The following is a 20,551-nucleotide window of genomic DNA, read 5'->3' on the forward strand; positions in this document are numbered from 1 at the left end:
AGTGACAGAAGGGCACCATTACTACAACCTTTCCTAAATTATCCAAACAACACAGAGGACTGCTCTCTTTTCTCCCTAGCACTGACTCCATTATCCGTTATCACTTGTCACCATGAGTAGAGATGTTTGGAGGTGTGTGGGGGGGACCTGCAGCTCCAACCCTGGACACGGAGCTGAGATGAACTGCAATTGATTAGCCGTGCGGCCATCTAAGACGGCCGAGATGTAGTGTGCGCTGGGCTTTGATATTGGATGACAGCAAAGTAAATGTGTGCTGAGATAATGAGGTTACCTCAACACGCCACACAAGTCAACACTCAACCAATCGATGCTCCAATGTAAACAGCCAGTAAAACTGTGATGACTGAGCCAAATTTTAAACTGATGCCACAAGACGCAGGAGGAATCTTCAAGGAACAAAAGCCATTTATTGGTAGTCTGTATTCACACCAGAGGTATGGACTTTGACTGGATTACTTGAAGGCCCCTGAGGTTTGTTAGAGAATGTTAGAGAACAGTATCATAAAGCCCAAGGAACACAACGATCAGGGATGACGTTGTGGAGTTTAAAACAGGGTTAGGGTATAAAACAATATCCATTGAGCATTTCATGGATCACTTTTCAATCCATCCACTGAAAACTGAAAGAGTATGGTATAACATCACAACCCCCAAGGCATGGCCGTCCACAGGGGTGTTTCCTGGGCCTGGGAACATTGGGGACTGATCCCACATCCTCATAGGACAATCTGGGGGAATCTAACCAGAAAAAAGGCTTTTTATTTCAGCTTTCTTGAGCATCGTGGCTCCTTGTCTGAAGCCAAATACTGCAATATGAAGTTCTAAATGTATTTATTTTTTAAATTAATCTTGACACTGTAAACAAGATCTCTAAAATCAGTATTAATATTAAGGAATGATATTATGGAGGGCTGCAGTTGGCAGCACTGTTGCCTTGCAAGAAGAAGGTTGCACCTGGTTGGACCACTGTGTCTGCTACTCTCGTTGCTCTCCACCATCTGCTTTCTCCTTCAACCTTCTGCTGCCAGAAATAACAATAAAATTAAGATAAAAGTATTCAAAAAATCATCTAAAAAAATTTATTTTAGGTTTTCATTATTTCTTTCACTCATGCAGTTTTCACACAAATGTCATCCAGTAAGATGCTGTACCTTTAGCTTTTTCAGGCCGCTGCTGTTTCTCTCCACAATTTGCTCTCTGTCGTACAAATTCTGCAAAAAAGGCAAACGTGAACAGTTTTCAGTTACCTGCAATTTTCAGAAAAAAGATCATGCTGAGTATTTACTGTACCTCTTTATCATCTGATCTGTCTCTTCCCCCTTTCCCTACAGGCTTCATCACTTTATTCATTTTCATGAATAAATTAATCAACTATAGGCCAACCAATCTTAAGGTTGTTGATAATTACTTCTAGGTTATTAAGCCTATTGAGAAGTAAAATGTATGAAACTGATACATTATTTTGATAACGCATTATCATCATAATAATATCAGTTGTTATGACAATCGCATTAATGTAGAAAAACAACAAAATGAAATATTGTTATAGTATACATATAACATACACGGTTTAGCTAACACGGTGTTCTCTCCATACTCTCTGTTTGTATTCAAACTCTTTAAGTTTTCATTGTCCCCTGTTGGTTCCTTGTTGTGTTAAGTCCTGTCTTCCAAGTTGTTCTGTCATGTCTGGTATTCTGGTCTGGTTTCTGTTTCTGTGCCTGGTCCTGTGAGTAAGGATATTAAAGCCTTCTTACCTTCAATCTCCGTGTTCCTGAAGTACTTCTCTGTACTTTGGTCCTACTGGTTAGTTTCTTGACGCACATAGCAGGTAGAAACATACCACCAGCTGTAATTTACATAATTGTAATAATTCGAGTGAAACTATGGTAGCTTCTAATTGAAATATACATCTGCAAATAAAAAATTCTTTGCTGGAGAAGACTTTGGTGTGGTTTATATCCTCACCAACATAATTCTGGTTCACCTTGAGACATTAAAATGATTAAACCATCTGTGGCTGGTTGAATTATGCTAGTGTGGGTAAGTAGCAAAGAGCTGACTAAAGGACCTGCCTGTGCATCCCTTCAGCCATGTTGCAGGTCTAGCTTAAAATAACTGCCTTGATGTTTTGGTTTTATATACATTATCAAAACAAACTCCTGTTTGAGAGTATTTATATTTGAATTTGGGTGGGAAAAAAAGCAGGAATTGGGTGTTATATTGTAAAAATAAAATAAAAAAGGGAGTGTGGGGGGGCAGCTGACAGGAACAGTGCGACTCCTATCAAACGTTCATCAACGCTACATGGCAGTCTCTGGGGCAGAACTAAAGCAGACATCTACATCACCACATAATGAGACCAGACAAGACATTGAGGGCAGAACAATTTTCTTTGATACTGATAGGTCTTTCATGCTTTTTCCTTGGGCTATCTTAAATGAAAAAGATGTTAAATTGAGACCCTCAGAAGGGCCACAGGCATAAAATATGCATATACATATTTGTGTGTGTGTGGTCATAAAGCGTGCACTCTTTTTTTCTCTGTTCGACATCTTGCATCCTATGTTGCATCATTCATTAAATTTATTTGTTTTGATTGTAATGTTGCTGGAAGGTGAGAAATATAACAGGTCTTTGAAGACAGCCATACTGTGTGTTGTTATCCGTGAGATCTTTATCAAAAATAAAAAAAATTAAAAATCCTTGGAACCAAAAATGAGAATAGTTTCCAGGATGCTTTTTCTATGAGCAGTGGGGAGTAACAGAAATCCTTGCATGTTGTTGCTCCAGGCGGTTCTGTTGCAGATTGGCCACATGTCTGAGTCTCACTTTATTTTATGGAAGTGAAAAAGATGAAGCACTAGTATAACTTAAAGCACTCAGGGATCTGATTCCTCTGGGTCAAAAAGGTTGCTCCACTTGCTCCAATGATGAGAAACATATGCATTTCTCTTCACTAAAACATTGCTGATGACCCCCTGCTCTGATAAGGTGTTACCCTATAGCAGCAACCTTTCCAAAATTGGCTTGAATTTGGTTATAGGAACAAGAAGTTGTTAACTACTGCCTCCCAAGTCTCCAACTCTCAATCTATTCCAACACATAACTCAGATCATTAAATGTTCTCTTCAGTCTGTCACAAAACTCTGAAGGCACCTGCTAATAATGCAATCATTTAGGTCAAGTCTGGTAAGACCAGTGTCTGATCATCTGAGGATCTGAAAATGTCAAGGATCAGATGCCACAGATTGGTGTAAGATACTCCACCCAACATCTGAAAAAATGAAGTCAGTAGATTCCATTAATTACACTAAAAAGTTTATTTTCCTTTTCTGTCAGACATATTCTGCAATAAATAAGAAACAGAAATTCTCCCGACACAATAAATGGCATGAGTAAATCCTGTAGAGTATTCGCTTTGTGACAATGTTTTATTGCATAGAAAGAATCGTTGCATTGTTACTACTATCATTTAAGTAAGGTTAGTTGACTAGTCTTTACTGTATGTTGACTTTAGAATGGTGGCAGGTCATCGCCATCTTTCCCCAACCTGCCACGCATTTTGAAACAAATGGTGTCTCTCCACATTTGTACATTTCTAGGAGTTCTTTGTACTGTTCTTCTCTCCTGGTCATGTGACGTTCGCTGTCAAAGCCTTCAGGATAGAAGAGAAAATCTTTGACATATCTTCTTTGGGCGATTTTGGTTTCCTGACTTTCAGCAGTTTAAAGGTTTTAAAGATACACAGCTTTACGCTAAAATTTTAACCATGTAAAACGAGGCATGTTGACACCCGGCAAATTCTCTCCCTAGTAGATCCCTAGCCGGTCCCAAAAGTCACATATATGGTTCCTGGTTCCGACTTGCGCATGCGACCGCACTGTCAGGTTCATGACAAGCCAGTCGCTGGTGTCGAAATAGCGCGGCCAAACAGGAAGACGCTGCTCCCGGCAGAAAGCCGTCTGCTGAAGTCTTGAGGACGGGTCACCAGTGTGTGCAAAAGCCCCCCAGTAGCATAGCATCCGATTAGATAGTAGCTTTTCAGACGGGGATAGGGAGTAGTTGGCAACCAGGGCAGAGTCAAAGAGAAACGGCAGTTCAGCACCGTGGCAGACATGCTTGTAGCAGAATGTCAGACCCGACCAGACGCTGCAGTCGGATGCGACATGGTCGAACACGTACATCCACACCTGACTGCCTGTGGCAACAGCAGCATGCGCTGACCTCCTGGAGGGACACAGGAAGACGTAATCGGTAACGATCTGAAACGAGAAATAAAGTGGAGAGAAATAAATTACTTCACCACAACCAGGGGCTGTATAATAAGTGATTCGAGTTTTTGTTGGGATAATGTCTAAACAGCAAATGACCAAAACCCATTATACCAATTTTAGCTTTTTACGTGGTTTCCATGTCCATAGGTAGCACTAAATTGAGGATGACTTCATGCTTTTATACCCGCTGTTATATTTGGGACAGCTGCACCACACTGGTAAATTCGCCTGAGGCTGGTGGTAGTTGTCAATACTGCTTAATATATTTTTTGTTCTTTGGCTGTGTCACATAAAAACAATATTTTTGTTACTTAAACTATTCTTCAGTACTTTAGTTGTGTGTTTGGGTCACAGTCATGCTGAAACGCCCAAAGTTGCCGAAGACCAAATTTTTCTGCAGGCTGCCAGATGTTGTTGAGAATCATAATGTTTTTTTTTTTTTATAATGCCAATTACTTTGAATTGTTTGCTTGTCCCATTAACAAACATTCCAATCACTAAGCTTGACTGTGTGGATGGTGTTCTTGGGGTACAATGCTTATTTTTACCCCACATAACAGCTACATAACTGCTGCCAAACAATTGAATTTTGGTTTCATCTGACCACAAAAAACATGACCAGAAGTATTCTTGATTACTCGGATGGGATTTTGTAAAAGCGGGCTTTTTGTGTCTTAGTCTGAAAAGTGTCTTCCTCCTTGCTCAGCATCCATGGAATCCAGCAGATTACAGTGTTCACTGGACAACAGAAAAGTGTAGAGTTGTGACAACTACAGAGGAAATAAAGTTTATGAGTTATACAATACAGTTATGGAAAACAGTAGTGGAAGGTAGACTGAGGTCAGAAGTGAGAATCTGTGAGCAGCATTATGATTTTAGGTCAAGAAAATGTACTATAGATGCAACATTTGCTTTGAGGATGTCAATGGAGAAGAACAGCAAAGGTCAGAGGGAGCTGCATTGGGTTTTTATAGATCTTGAGAAAACATAAGACGAGAGGGGCTGTGGTAATGTATAAGGAAGTCTGGAGTAGCTGAGAAGTATGTTAGAGTGGTGCAGGACTTGCTGCTGTTAGTACTTTTAGCACCTGCTCGCTTGCAGTTCCAACCATACCGAATCGTGCTGAAAAAGCTACATCAGAGGACTGTCGATCATTGGTTAGCGGGTGGAGTCACTAGTCGTAGCTTAAATATTATAATAACTAACTAATATCTTCAACCATTAAATATTACACTGGGCTTATTACCACCATAGCAAGCTAGCATTAGGTAGCGTTAGCTTACCCTCCTGCATCTTTAGCTTGTTGCGTTCAGTTTGATACCTTTCCATGGCTTCCCTCTCTCTCCTTTACTTATCCAGTGTTTCAGGAGCCTTCTCTGGTTATCTTTTAACTCGTCTGACAAAAGCTATAGACTGAGCCCCAGGTCCTCCATTGTTGTGTTTACATACAAATCATGTTACTTTTTCGGACTGTCGAGCCATCTTGCTATTGACAATCCCACCCAAATAGAGATGGTACTCAATTGTAACAGGAAACGTAACAAACCGTGTGGGGTAAAACTAACCCAAGACGAACCGTGTTGAGTAGGTACTAATGGAAAATGGGCATAGATATAGCCTTGTAGCTCTTTCCTGAGTTGTGAGCAGCCACATTGCACAGCCACAGGGCCTCACTGAGTTATTTTGTTTTAGCCATGACTTGTCACAAACCAACTGCAGAGGGCTGTCGTTTTTCACTTAAAGAGTTGATGAAAACAGCAGTTCCTATTTAATCAGGGCACAGTGTAGAATCATATGCACAAGAAACGTATTAGTCAAGTTAAATTATTTCTCTAAATCTCAATCTGCCATTGGTATCAATAATTTTCGGCTTAGCTGTAAATATCTTGCTTTTTCCGGTTATTGCTAGATATTCCTTTGCTGAATATATTTCATTTAAATAGATACAAATGTATTAGCTCTTCATTTTTCTGTCTTATAGCCGTTATTAAAATAGTAACAAATCATGATTGGTTTGGCCATATTTGCCCAGGATTTGACTTCCATAGTCTGCTTGTTACATCTTTGTGATCAGATCCAAACTTGAGAAGAAAAAAAAACCCTGGCATTTCTCTATTGAATCTTAAAACATCTGGCAATGAAACATCAGTTTAAGCATCACTGCTCTTTGAAGGTCCCAAAGACTACAGTGCGAGTACATCTAATTAGCAGGATGTCTACAAGAAGACGAGCTTTAGGCAGACAGGCAAAAACGGGTGTTTCCTTTTGCCTAAAGGAAAGAAACAGATGTGAAGGCAGATTTCCTCTCTCCTGCCTGTTACCTGGAAACCAGTGTGCCTTTTTGGGCGGTGTGCAACTTGCGCCCACACAGCTGCATATCTCACACCCGAACATGAACTGTATGAAGTAAAAAAAAAAAGCACGCAAACATACACCCTCTTTTGGTTCTCCTTTTTAGGCTCATGGGTGCTCCAAACAGTCTCAAGATGAAATGTAATAAACCAAAACAGACACATTCTGCCCATAAATGCTGATATCAAGTGGGTATGTAATGTTATGTAATAACCCCCCCTCTACCTTCAAGAGGCAATGAATCTCTTGAAATACTCTCTCCCAAAACATCTAATGCATGTCAACATACAGTGTAACAACTACAGCACAATTACAATTTCAGTGTATTTTAAAGGGATTTTCATGTGACAGACAAACACTTCGCAGTGCAGAATTAAGTAAAGGTTTGTCCACCTAAACTGACAGAGCAGACAAAGAAATTATGTATTAGAGAAACATTGTTTGAGATGCAAATATTTGCATTTCAAACAAAGACATCAAACAATAAGAATTTAAATAGCCCAACAAAATAATGTTACAAAATACATAATGCCACTTTTAATGACTAATACAGCCTCAACCCCTTCATGCTAAGCATCACTAGTACTTCGTAGTGCATCCCTCTGCCGTTATGACCTGCTGCCAGTGTGATTCATAGCCAGACAGCAGCTCCTGGCAGTGTTCCTGAGGAATTCTAGCCCACTCTCAGGCGTCATTTTCTGATACTTGATCGAACCAATCTGGCCCTCTGCAGGTTTGCTGTGCTAGAGGAAGAAAAGCACCCCCAGACCATAACTAGGCCACCACCATGCTTCACCGTAGGCGTTCATTTCAGCTCTTCGTTTTCCAGACATACTGCTGATACATTGGCCTGGAAATAGTTGAAGTTTTGATTCATCGCTCCACAGAATAGAATCTCTAATTCTCTTTGGCTTATTTATACAACCATGAGCAAAGTGTTGTTGACTTTTCTTGTGGTTTTAGGTCAGAAGTGGTCTACCTCTTGTATTTCAGACATGGAACCCATCAGTGGTTATAATGTGCCATACTGTGAAAACTGAAACCTCAGTGCTGCCACCAAGTCAGTCAAACACTTTTGACCAACTTCCTCTGAGGAATCAGGTGGTAGCCACTGATAGCTTCCTCTTTCTGCCACCAGGTGGCAGCAGAGCCTCCATAGCCTATACATCCAACGGTATGTAAAGGCTCTGCTTCTCATCAAAGAGAGTTTTCCATACTTGCATTTCTGCCCAAGAACACTGCCACGGGTAGAGTGGGAGCAAACCATCCACCAAGAGCAGTTCCACCTTCTTCCAACAATCCAGGCACAATGTGGTGATGATCTGTGGATTTTCTAGCCTGACAAAGCACTGTGTCATAAGATAAAAGTGACACGAACTGCATCTTTTGATAAAGTAAGTCAAAGATCAAAACTTAGAAATTTTGGACTACATTTTCATCTTGTTGTGAAGCTGAGCTCAGTTCTCAAAGAGCCTGATAAACAAAACCAACAAATTGAGGTCACGCCCAAGGACCAATAAGCCAAGAATGGGTGACTATCAGTCAAAATTAGACTTAGAGGTTCATTTCCAACATGCTAGAGTAATAAAGATAAGATTGTAATAGTAGATAATAGGTGCATCTCAGTTAATTAGAACTGCAACAATGTATTTATTTCAATCAATTCCAAAAATGAAACTCAAATTTAATAGATTTTTCACAAAAATATTACAAATAAATGATCTAAAACACATACATTTTAAGTGCTTATTTCTCTTAATTATAATAATACTAAAGCTAATGAAAACAAAACATTCCATTCCTTTGAGTGTTAAATAAAAACCCTACACAAAAGGTCATTAAAAGGAAGCTGGGTATTCGCTAAGTTACATATCCAGGTATATTAGTAAAAGGTTGAGTGGAAGGAAAAAGTCTGGTTAACAATGTGCAGAAACCACAGGGAAAACAACAGTTTATTTCTGTTAATCATCAAAATGAAGAGAAGTAACATTGAAATATACACTGCTTAAAAAAATAAAGGGAACACATAACACATCCTAGATCTGAATGAAATATTCTCATTGAATACTTTGTTCTGTACAAAGTTGAATGTGCTGACAACAAAATCACAGAAAAATCATCAATGGAAATCAAATTTATTAACCAATGGAGGCCTGGATTTGGAGTCACACACAAAATTAAAGTGGAAAAACACACTACAGGCTGATCCAACTTTGATGTAATGTCCTTAAAACAAGTCAAAATGAGGCTCAGTATTGTGTGTGGCCTCCACGTGCCTGTATGACCTCCCTACAATGCCTGGACAGTCTGTGGTGCAACGTGATGTTGGTGGATGGAGCGAGGCATGATGTCCCAGATGTGCTCAATCGGATTCAGGTCTGGAGAACGGGCGGGCCAGTCCATAGCTTCAATGTCTTCATCTTGCAGGAACTGCTGACACATTCCAGCCACATAAGGTCTAGCAATGTCCTGCATTAGGAGGAACCCAGAGCAAACCGCACCAGCATATGGTCTCACAAGGAGTGTGAGGATCTCGGTACCTAATGGCAGTCAGGCTACCTCTGGTGAGCACATGGTGGGCCATGTGGCCCTCCAAAGAAATGCCATACCACACCATTACTGACCCACTGCCAAACCAGTCATGCTGAAGGATGTTGCAGGCAGCGGATCGCTCTCCACGGTGTCTCCGGACTCTGTCACATCTGTCACATGTATTCAGTGTGAACCTGCTTTCATCTGTGAAGAGCACAGGGCGCCAGTGGCAAATTTGCCAATCCTGGTGTTCTCTGGCAAATGCCAAGCGTCCTGCACGGTGTTGAGCTGTGAGCACAATCCCCATTTGTGGACTTCAGGCCCTCATACCATCCTCATGGAGTCGGTCTCTAACCATTTGTGCAGACACATGCACATTTGTGGCCTGCTGGAGGTCATTTTGCAGGGCTCTGGCAGTGCTCCTCCTGTTCCTCCTTGCACAAAGGTGGAGGTAGCTGTCCTGCTGCTGGGTTGTTGTCATCCTACGGCCTCCTCCACGTCTCCTGGTGTACTGGTCTGTCTCCTGGTAGCGCCTCCAGGCTCTGGACACTACGCTGACAGACACAGCAAACCTTCTTGCCACAGCTCGCATTGATGTGCCATCCTGGATGAGCTGCACTACCTGAGCCACTTGTGCCAAAGATTTCCCCCTGTTGTCTATTCCATTTGCACAAAAGCATGTGAAATTGATTGTCAATCAGTGTTGCTTCCTAAATGGACAGTTTGATTTCACAGAAGTTTGATTTACTTGGAGTTATGTTGTGTTGTTTAAGTGTTCCCTTTATTTTTTTGAGCTGAAATAAAGCAACTCTTTCATGATATTCTTATTCACTGAGAAGCACCAGCACATAAATCTGAATGTACGTCTTCCATTATGACTGGATTGGATTAAATCGGATTCATTTGAACTGACTTTTGAACTAAAACTGAATATGCAGAATAGCTGAACAGGCATTACAGCTGTTTGTCTTGCAAAGTGTGTTGAGATGACATTTTTTTGTTGTCAATTAGCAAGATATAAATAATCGGAGTTGAAAACAATTGAATAAGAAGCTCCTTATTAGCCAAAGCCAACATTTCAGACAGACTCTGGATGAGTCTGTTAGACACAAACACTGTCTTTTTATTCAACTTTCTTCTGGGACAATGACAGTGAGTGCTTCCTCCTCTGGCGAGCCTTTGGTCTTGATCTGTGATTCCACAGCTGATCCCTCCTGTCACCAAAGACCCACATAAGAATTGAGTCCCTGTTTGGTGGAGCAGTCAGGCTGCATCTTAAGCAGACAAACATCCTGACTCCAGGTGGTCAGTGTGCTTCATCCATGCAAATGATGGAGTGGAAAAACATTGCCTCTCAGTCAAAGTGAGAGATGCTGGAGCTGGAGCAAAAGCTTCCATTGCAGACCAAAGATTTTATGACGTGTTCAGAAAGTAAGCAAGTGAAACTTTTAACACGGCAAGACAGTTCTTCTCCTCCTAGCAGAAGAAATATCAATCTCTTATCATTTTTTTCTTTTTTTTTTTTGTGACAGCAGCAACCACTCATTGTTCTTTCACAGAAAGGAAGGACAAAGAAGATTCCTCATTAGGTACCAAGCTAAGACATGGAGTGGGACATCGATCTTTGGCTGAAGGTCTGTACCAGACAGTGTGTCAGGGAACTGGTTTGTGATGCAAGTGTATGTGGAGTTATGCCCAGCAGACTGTGAACAATTGGCAAAAAGGTGAAATAAAGCTAATGCTCCGCCAGTGCGGCTTCCCATTTCTCTTCTTTGAAAAACTACCTAAACTACCTAAATCTTAACACAGTTCTGTGCATTAGTTTTGTAAATGTCTTGCTTCTTACAAATTAACATTCAAATGGAAGCTAATTGATAGCATTGAACTGTGCCGCAAATAAAAACTACAAACAACCTTTGGTGTATCTTACTGGGATTTTATGTGATAGATCAACACAAAGTGGTGCATACTTGTGCAGGGGAAGGAAATGATACATGGTTTTCAAATTTACAAATAGAACTTTGAAAAGTTGGCCAATTATTTGTGCTTGTAGCCTTTATTGACAGTAATTAGTCAGGAAATGGGCAGAAAGACAGAAAGAACATGCAGCAAGGTTCACAGAGCTGAGCATCAAACCCCAGTTGACTATACTGATGGCTTCTGTAAATAGGGCATTCCTTTAACTGAACTTTTTTGACAATCAGCAAGTGTCGCCAAAAACTAATACTCCATGTCACCCTGTACACACCATCCCCACACTGAAAAATGGTGGGAGCAGCATCATGCTGTGGGGCTTCTTTTCTTTAAAGGGAACAGGAAAACTGGTCATAAGGGAAGATTAGCTGGATAGATTTAAATCCAGGATATAGGCCTATCCCAATAACAAATTTTGCTGGATGATAAATTGTCAAGAAAATAATTGCGACTAACGATAATACTGTCGTGCATAGACCTTTTTCAACTAATATAATGATAATGGCATAATGATGCAAATAGTTACACCCTCTTAAAGATCAATAAACTTTAATTTCTACAGAACATTTAACACTGAAAGACAAATATCCAAAATAAATAAATAACCAAAAACAATAAATAAAATGGAATATGAAGTCTCTATAAATTTGCCCCAGAAAATTGCCCTTCAAAAATATTAATCATTAGGCTCAGACAGGGAAAACGGGCAAAACTGCCACTTTTATAAACAAAATGTGCAAACTAACAACTTAAGCACTTATTTTGAATAAGAGCAGATGACTCAACTGACCATATGTGAATCTGTAGCTGCTTTAGTCTGTCAAATTAAACACTATAGTGATTCTGGATGTCAGGAAGACTCAAACGGCCCGGTTTTTTGACCCAGCTGGGAAACTACATCGGATGATTTTGTTTTTGGTACAGATGAATGTTGGTTGTATTACCGCATTTAGTTGCTACTGTTTTACAACAGTAAAAGTGTGGTTCACCACTGTCATTTGGTTTGAATCAAAAGTGCTCCCACACTTCAACCGTTACATTTGGCTTTGAAATCAATTCCATTTCTATTTTTCCAAATCTCAGCTAGCGTTTCTCTGGCTTGCTGCTCCTCATGGGGCTTCTTCTTCTCCTGAAGTACATAATGAGACCATGCGCCTGGCAAGTACCAGACGCAATACATTTTAATTTATCATGAGATAATTTGAATGAATGCGATTAACTGATTTATTGCTTATTGCGCCAGGCCAACCAGGGCAACCATGACTAAAAACCTATTGGAACATCTGCAGCTGGGACAGACCCTGAGAGTGCAGCCAGAACTACAACACAATTAACTGGCACTGCTTTGTGCTAGTCCGCCACATAAAATGAAAAAAAATTGATAATGATCAGAGGCTATAATTAAATTTGCAAGACACTGTAGCATAACGGACACATGGATCAGCATGGTTCCAACAGAGCACTTTGCTCTCAGTCTGAGGTTTCCATTGTGGTTCTGAGAATTTCCAATGGAGCCAGCTCGCTGTAATGTATTATATTGTTTGTAACTCAATTTGAATCTGACTGTGTTGGATTTAACTGTGTCCCAAACTAATTAGCGAGTCAAAATATTTACCTTTAAATTTCTTGAGGTTGCAAATGTAAAGTCAGTTAGGTTATTTAAAATGAGTCAGTTTAATAATGAAAGGGGGAGGGGGGAGGGGGTACTGAGATTTTCTTACCTGGGTTAGCATATGCCTGAAGTCAGCTTCCCTGTAGAGAGGCAGATATTTGTGTAGGATCCTCAAAGTGTGTTGCTTAAAGATGGCTGCGATGTACATGATGGCCTCCACAACAGACACTGGCTTGTTAAAGACCCCATAAACAAACAGCACTCCTTCTTCTGAGGTGGTTCCTGCAGGGCGGAAGACAGTCCAAAGAGACAAACACGCTTCAGTCTGTTGTTCCGAAGAATATCATTGACTTTAGATTTCCTGCAATCGTCAGAATGCTGACATGCAACTGGTTTTTAATGAGGACCTGTGGGAGTCCAGCAGAAAACAGGATGCAGATCCAAGATGAAGAAAAACAAAATAACACATTAGAATTTGTTTTTGTTTATGTCTCTGTGCTGATGTGGCTCCTACCCAGCAGTAATGCCTTCTCTTTCTGCCAGTCGCCCTTCTGAAAGGCGGTGATAGCCTGCTCTTTTATCAGCTCCCCATCAATGTGCGGGCCCCATGTCTCAAAAACCTCCAGGAATCTGAACGGGTTCACGATCTTAGAACCTGCAATCAAGATGAACATCATAGGGATTTGGCAGTCTACTTTTCAAAGCAGCAGAGGGTAAAAAGCAGATGAAACTAACTGTAACTGTTCATAAATCAGTCTCATAAATCCTTAAAAATTTAAATAAAAAAGGGAACATTTAATTTCCAGGAATAAATAATTATTACATATTGAACAGAAGAATCAGGATGTTTCTGAATATTTATCAGGATAAAAAATCTATTTAGAATCAATCAAAGATTATTATTTTTTTCAATTAAGATATTCAGTTTGGCCAAAGATGACTACTAAAAACTAATATTTATTCTCTACTGATAAATTCACTTTAAAATCAAAGACATGAAATAAAAAACAATGATTTATCTGTGTATTTATTTAACGTGGACTTTAAACTAGTGAAAAAAACACTGAACTCATTCAAACCCAAGAATTACCAGAAACATAGGATACTCAGAAGCCTAAAGGAAACGTTTTATGGCCTAGCCATGGTTCTAATCTCAGGAGACCAGTGCTCCATTAAGAAGAATTAAACACCTCACTTTGGTCTGAATCGAGCTGTGCCACTACTCATGAAACCGGGTCGATCTCAGCAGGTGGGTGGTCCAAATCCTTTTCGTCTCTCAGCTTGAGTGACCTGTAAATCTCAGCACAGCAGCAGCCAGAGTTTAGTCTGAGGCAGGCAGGCTGTGTGGCACAAGTCACAGGATGGCTGAGTGGTTCCGATGTTTGGATCGAGCATGAACAGAATCATTCATAGACAAAAAAGAAACTCCTCTACAGATCCTGCCAAGCTTCAGTTGATAAAGTCTCCACAGTGGAATTGGAGAAAAAAACAAGAGTCTTTTAAGAACTTTGTTAAAAAACAGATGAAACATCTGGTTCTGATAAACAGAATATTGCATCTTCTGTTGAAGCAGTACTAGAAGATCAAATGATTGGCGATGAAGGGCACACTTGATGCTTTAGGTATTAAAAGCTTTCCATATTAGCAAGTGATGGACAAAAATTATCTTTCTTCTGGGCTAAAAGAGTCATACAGGAGTGACCCACCAATTAGTTCTTGAGGGTTAGCTTCCTGGTTAACTGGGGTTTACACCACCTATTTATTTTAAATGTGTTTCCTTCAGGCATCTGAAAATCCTTTTAGGCTCAACAAAAGTTCAAAAATAATCCAATTTAGCACTTTTCCTATAAAAACAATCTCATGACACTTCATGTGCTTCACTCTCCTGAGATCTCATTCATATAATCACATTAGTGAACTAACTCAGTACTCACACTTAGATAAAGATTAACTAATCATTAATTATTTTATAACTTTCTGGATTTCCAAATAAACAGAAAATAGATTATTGATATAAGGACTTTAACATGTATCAACATATTAAAAGACACTTTTGACCTTAACAACTGACGAGGACATGTTTATGTTTTTAAGATCCCAGGACGCCACCTCTGTGATTATGAATTTGCTTAGATTAGGCTAGGGGTGATCTGGGGGAAAAACGTTTTTTGGTTTAAAGGAAGAATGAAAACTTCGTCTCAGAACAGAATCACAGATTTAGAGACTGATCAATAAACCTGCCAACCAAAGAAGGATGACATTCATTTTATGCTGTGAGGCAGTAAAGCCCATCCAATAGCTCCTTTAGGATAAAAGTTCAATTTGAACCATTTTGTCTTCCTCTAACTCAAGTTAAATAAAAGCTTTGCATCATCTTTCCCAGATAAACACACTGCATCCTTCTCTCTTATGTAACTGTGTGGGCAGCTCTAAATTCAGGGGGTTTGCGGCACCCTACGTGTTTTCATCTGTGCACTCAGGACAGCCTGAGGGGTGAGAGACAGCAGGCAGATGAAGTTGCTCACAGAGCAGTTGGTTTCTTTAGCAAAGTCTTTTCCCAGCCTCAGGGCATCATATCTGGAAAGGAGACGGGGAAACAAAATTAGACCGCAGCTTGAAGTTGTCCGGAGGCGTGCCAAAGACAGAGAGGGCTAGGTACAGTGTGGAGTCATTTGATTAAGTATGAAAATATTGAATTCTGTTTTCAGTGCACGGATATCTGTTACTCCAACCAACCCAGGTTGTCGGTTTCCCACCTGGTTTTGAGTGGGATGGAAAAAGGCAGGCTCTGCAGGACAGCTTGTTTGAACAGAGATTTGCTGCTTTGGATCATCAAGTGAAGACTCACTGACTGCGCACCTGCACTCTCTCCAAATATGGTTACCTGACCACAAAAAAGAGAACATACTCAGAACGTTTTTAGTTCCCTTCACCCCTACCACAGATTCTCATTATGAGCTAGTATTAGAAGTCACTGGTATAACAACTGAATAACATGGTGTCACATTATGCATAACCATCTCTGAGGCACGTAGAGTTCGGAGATGTAGTGTCTCTAATTTCATTGCTGTTGTCTTTCCACCCTGGCATCGTGCTAACAGACACATCTATGCTTCAAAGTCAAAAGTCCTGCTTTGGGTGTACATAGGTTTTTTTTTAAAGAAAACAAAAGTACTTTTTACTTTTTAGTCTGACTGTAAATAACAACTGTCTGATGTTGACAACATTTTGGGATTTTGAAGTGTTTTGAAAGCTTTTTATGAATTTTACTTTGCATCATTGTTTATTTTTTTTAATAATTTCTATGAACAACAACAACAAAAACATGCTCCAAGTAATCAGAAAAGCACATTATAATGTTTTATGTGTAAGGCAAATCAGACAGAAATTTGACATGATGTTACTCCATCAGGTTTAACAACCATCAGTGTGGATTTGTGTGCGCATTTCTTGCTTGCCTTGCTGGGGTCACCCCCGAATGCTGCAATGTTCTGCTGCACCCAGAGAAGAGCCGCCTGCTGGTCCAAGATCCCATAATTCCCCGTAGCGGTGGACAGAGGATCTGTGCCCGAAACAAGGAATCCAAACGCCCCTTCCACCACAGATCAGTTCACATGATTAACAAGACAATCAACTTAGGCAAGGCATGCATTTCCTCTACATTCCACATACCCATTCACATGCCACTGTTTTCAGCCTGCTGGAAGCCCATTTAATGTAATTACACACCGATTTCTTCTGCTTTCTGTCGCTCACAGGCAGACACTCAAATAATAAACACATTCTTATGCAAACAAAGAGAGGTTTCTGGAGAAACACCTGCTGCCCAGGTTTACTCTGTCTCCATCCCAGCACACACACAACAGCTATCAGTTTGCCGGGAGCATCCCCATTTCCATCTGCTAACACACAGTTCGCTAAAATATTTAAAGAAAACACCACCAATCATTCTCACCCAGTCGGTACTCCAGGTTCACAACAACAGTGTGAGTGAAGTTACTGAGGAAGCGTCCATCATACATGGGCTTGGAGGCAGATCCGGCAATGAAATCGCCCCCATGGATCCACACCATGACAGGCAGGGGGCGCCACAGAGGGGAGGTGAAGTTAAGGTCGAGAGGTATGAAGATGTTGAGGTAGAGGCAGTCCTCGCTGACCTGTTTGGGTTGCAAATGGATGCAGGTCAGTTAGCTTTTGGCATGCTTGCAAATACTGCACTCGGAAAATATGGACAACAATCAATTTCATATCCAACTAAACACGATTTAGTTCAATTCAAATTCACATAAATTCTAACTTGGGAGACAATTCTTCTTAATAAGTGTCTGCATGTCTAAAGAGTTAAAACCTGTGTAAACATATTTGGTAAGTAGTATGAGGCACCCAGGAAAAGGAACTAAATAAATCATTAAAAGCCCCTCGATAAATGGGTGGAAACTTCTCACTGAAACTAGAATCCTTCCCTTCCCTTTCTTTCCTTCCTTCCTTCCTTCTCCACTTCCATTAGTTACCTGTCTCCTTCCTTCTAGCTTTCCTTGTGTTCTTTCCCTCCTTGTGACCTAGCTTCTTTTCTTTCTTTTTTCCTTACTTGTGTTGTTCTTTTCCTGCTTCCTTGGAACTTTCATTTCTTTCTTCTTTGTGTTTCTTCTTGTGATCTCCTTCCTTGTGTCCTCCCTCTTAAGTCTCATCCTTCTCTTTGTTTCCTTCTGTCCATTCTTTCTTCCCTTCTTCTTCCTTGTCTTACCCCACATCCTTCCTTCCCCAACTCCTTACAGTTAGTTTTTCTTACAGGTTTTATACTTAAATTTTCCTGCTAACGTATAATAAACATTACATATTATAGCTGCAGGCCTTTTCAGATTTTTAATTAGAAATAGATTAGAAAGCTACTTATTTTTTACTTTACACTCTTACAATCTTTTGCACAACATAAATTCCCAATAAAGTACATTAAAATTTGCAGTTACAAATTGACAATGTGAAAAACTGTTTAGTGTATGCTCTAATCTCTAACAGGATAATTTAGCCTGTTTTTTTCTACCGTTGCCATCACACATGAACCTGAAAAAATACCCCAGCAGAAGGCAAATAAATGAAAAATCTTTCTTACCTTCTTAGGACACTCTGCGGAGCTGGATCCACTGCAGACCTGCATGCATGCTGCCCGGGGGAAAGAGGCATCGTAAACTCCAGACCACGTGCTTACAGGTCTAGGGGGCTTCCAGCGATAGGCACCAACAGGAGGGTCTGCATAGGGTACCCCATAGAATATATGGGCCTTATCCACAGTAACCCCCTTGATCTGTCCGTTTTTGGTAAACACCACTGGTCCATCAGCCTCGTCTCTGCCCTGACTGAGTGCTTTGTCCTTAGTTTGCTGTATGACTGCAAGGTCTGCTGGGCGCCTCAGCTCTTTAAGCTCAGAGTCCCTGACGAACGGCTCGTCTCTCAACAGCAGTGCACTGTAAATATTTCTCAGAAAGCCGAAAGGGTCAATGCCATCATCATTTTTCCTCACCCCTCCAGAGCAAGGCCTTAAAGTTATTGCAGTCAGCAGCAGCAGACACTGCCAGTTCTCCATATCATACCAAGGAGCTTCTCAACGCCTCGCTGCTTAGATCATTATTTGACTTGAATTATGTACCAGATGAGGCAGAGGCGATCCTTCAGCTCTTCACAGGCTGTGCATGACTTTAATTTGCCTTGTTATGTGTTAGACGTTTTCAGACAAAGGTGGCCTGTCTGACTGCTGATCGCTGAATTAACTGGATCCAGGACCACTAATAGTAGACCGCTGGCCTTTCCTTTGCCTAATACAGGCTAATCACCGTGATACATCCAGGGTAAAGAGAATAGATTTGACTTGTGGATGGAAAAACTGGCCTTGGATAACTATTAAAAACCTGTTCTGTTTAACCTGATGTATCAGTAAGAGAGATTTTATTTTCACAGATACCTTATTGAAGGGCTTCCCTTAGTGTAGTGAAATTGCAGTAATGTATACAGTGCCATCTACTGGTCTCCTGCACCACAACACAAAACTGGGAAATCTGGGAGGTCACCATGGGGTCATCTGTTTGAAGGAAGGAAATGCCAATCATTAGCAATTTCTTGTAAACCTTTATGCTTTCCTCTTTTCTGGTTGAATTAACAATACACGCCAGATATATACTAGGAGAGCCGTCACTGACACAAATTAACCTGATAATACACTAAAAGCATTTAAAAGCTTTTAAAAAACACAAACCTTACTACAGAGTAGCTAAAAATTTGAAAGTGTGGCACACATTCTTCCTCTGATACCCTAAAATTAAATCTAGTGTAACCAACTGCCTTCAGTTGCCACCTAATTAGTAAATTGAGTCTAGCTGTGTGTTATTTAATCTCTTATATAAGCATATGTTCTGTTCTACCTTTGTTATATATTCATATATTTTCAGTATATTCATGTGGTAGAACGGCCTAGTCCAAGTCAAGACCTAATTCCCGTGGAGGAGTTTTGGCAAGACTTGCAAATTGATGTTTACAGACACTCTCCATCTTGCATGGCTGAGCTTGAGTTGCTTTAAAAACATAAATGGGCAAAAGATCTAATAGTGTAAAGCTGGTAGAGATTTCCTCCCACCCGCACTCATCAGAATTGAATTGGATAAAAAGAAAAATAACAGTTTTACACTTCACAATAACGCTCTAGCTTATGTAAGTGTATCAAATAAACCCCCCCCCCACAAAAATAAACGTTTTAATGTGGAAAAGTTTAAGTATGAATGCTTTTCCACTGCACCATACATTCAGACTTAGCTATCAATGAAACGTTCAGGTCATGGTCCTGATATGGTCCATTATAAAAAGTTCTCAGTGAACCTTATTTATAATATTTGTTTACATTGACATAATTATCAGCTTAATCCAAATCAGATAATTACGTGTCCTTTTTTCTCTAAATTTTTGTGTGACGTCAGGAAACCTGAGCAGGTGAGGGATGGTTCTGCACACCTGCCTCTTATTAGCAGCCCTACATGCTTCTCAGTTTGCTAAACACAACATACTTGACAGGAAGAGAAAAAAATGTAAGATAATTCATTTACAGCGAGATTAAACACCACCTCAGATTCTAATTCTTTTATTTTTAATGCTTTCAGGAACTCATTAGAATACTCCTTTGTCTTTTTTATTTTGGTGCCTCATTCGTTTGGTAAGTATGAACCCACTGCTCCTGTGCATTTATTTACTTGATAATTTGGTAAATGCTACAATTTATTTAAATCCAGGAAGATGCTACGATATGTTCTTCTCAATATGTTGGCTGGACAAGGAGGACGCTTTAAATGGGTAAAACAGATGTCTGAAATACTTTTTTAAAAGCTCCACTCACCCAAAATGTTGCTTTTCTTACAGCAGCAACTGCCGGCCATGGGTCTCGTGCTCTGATGCAATATTTGGTCACGAGCCTTTTTTTTTTTTTTCCTAACTCGAGACCAAACAAATCAAATATAGCGTCATCAGGAAACGACCAAGCGAGGGCCAGAATTTCAGCGGTGATAAGAAAATGCGGCCACCACGTTGTGCTCAGTTCCCCTGAAATAATCTGTTCCCCCGAGTAACTTTGGGAAGGAAAGGGCAAAAATGTCTAAAAAGGCACAGGAATAGTGTATGATGGGTGGGAGAAACCCAAAACACGATTTGTTTCAAAAACAAGAATACGTTTTATTTATGTGTTTTTACCGACACCGTCAGAAATTATGTGCAGACTAGAACCCGGCTCTCCTGTCCCCTGAACTAA

The 20,551-nt window shown here is 40.3% G+C and overlaps 2 protein-coding genes across 3 annotated transcripts in view; one reads left to right on the forward strand and one right to left on the reverse strand.

The window, feature by feature from the left end:
• Positions 1-3,325: 3,325 nt before the first annotated feature.
• Positions 3,326-20,473, reverse strand: LOC124882933 (cAMP-regulated D2 protein). The gene is made up of 9 exons (XM_047389622.1): positions 20,144-20,473; positions 17,879-18,841; positions 16,724-16,925; positions 16,227-16,360; positions 15,525-15,652; positions 15,227-15,345; positions 13,283-13,423; positions 12,878-13,050; positions 3,326-4,286 (listed from the first exon to the last, which is right to left on the reverse strand). Exons 2-9 carry the CDS (start codon positions 18,347-18,349, stop codon positions 3,834-3,836), a joined length of 1,821 nt encoding a protein of 606 aa, XP_047245578.1. The 5' UTR covers positions 18,350-18,841; positions 20,144-20,473; the 3' UTR covers positions 3,326-3,833.
• The window catches only part of krr1 (KRR1 small subunit processome component homolog), a 29,825-nt gene continuing 29,019 nt past the window's right edge, over positions 19,746-20,551 (forward strand). The window contains exons 1-3 of one of the 2 annotated variants that reach the window (XM_047389620.1): positions 19,746-19,838; positions 19,911-19,963; positions 20,040-20,100. In XM_047389620.1, the coding sequence (XP_047245576.1) occupies positions 19,837-19,838; positions 19,911-19,963; positions 20,040-20,100 (116 nt within the window). In that variant the 5' untranslated portion in view covers positions 19,746-19,836. The remainder of the gene's footprint in view (positions 19,839-19,910; positions 19,964-20,039; positions 20,101-20,551) is intronic. The other variant, XM_047389619.1, reaches the window with a different exon arrangement.

The sequence above is a fragment of the Girardinichthys multiradiatus genome, chromosome 17 (genome assembly GCF_021462225.1).
Source record: "Girardinichthys multiradiatus isolate DD_20200921_A chromosome 17, DD_fGirMul_XY1, whole genome shotgun sequence".
Classification (NCBI taxonomy): Eukaryota; Metazoa; Chordata; class Actinopteri; order Cyprinodontiformes; family Goodeidae; genus Girardinichthys; species Girardinichthys multiradiatus.

Coding starts and splice junctions, on each gene's coding strand:
- LOC124882933 (XM_047389622.1), bottom strand. CDS start 18,349: ATGGAGAACTGGCAGTGTCTGCTGCTGCTGACTGCAATAACTTTAAGG. Junction 16,926..17,878: donor CCGCAGAGTGTCCTAAGAAG/GTAAGAAAGATT, acceptor CAACCCAAACAG/GTCAGCGAGGACTGCCTCTA. Junction 15,653..16,226: donor TCGGGGGTGACCCCAGCAAG/GCAAGCAAGAAA, acceptor TTTTGTGGTCAG/GTAACCATATTTGGAGAGAG.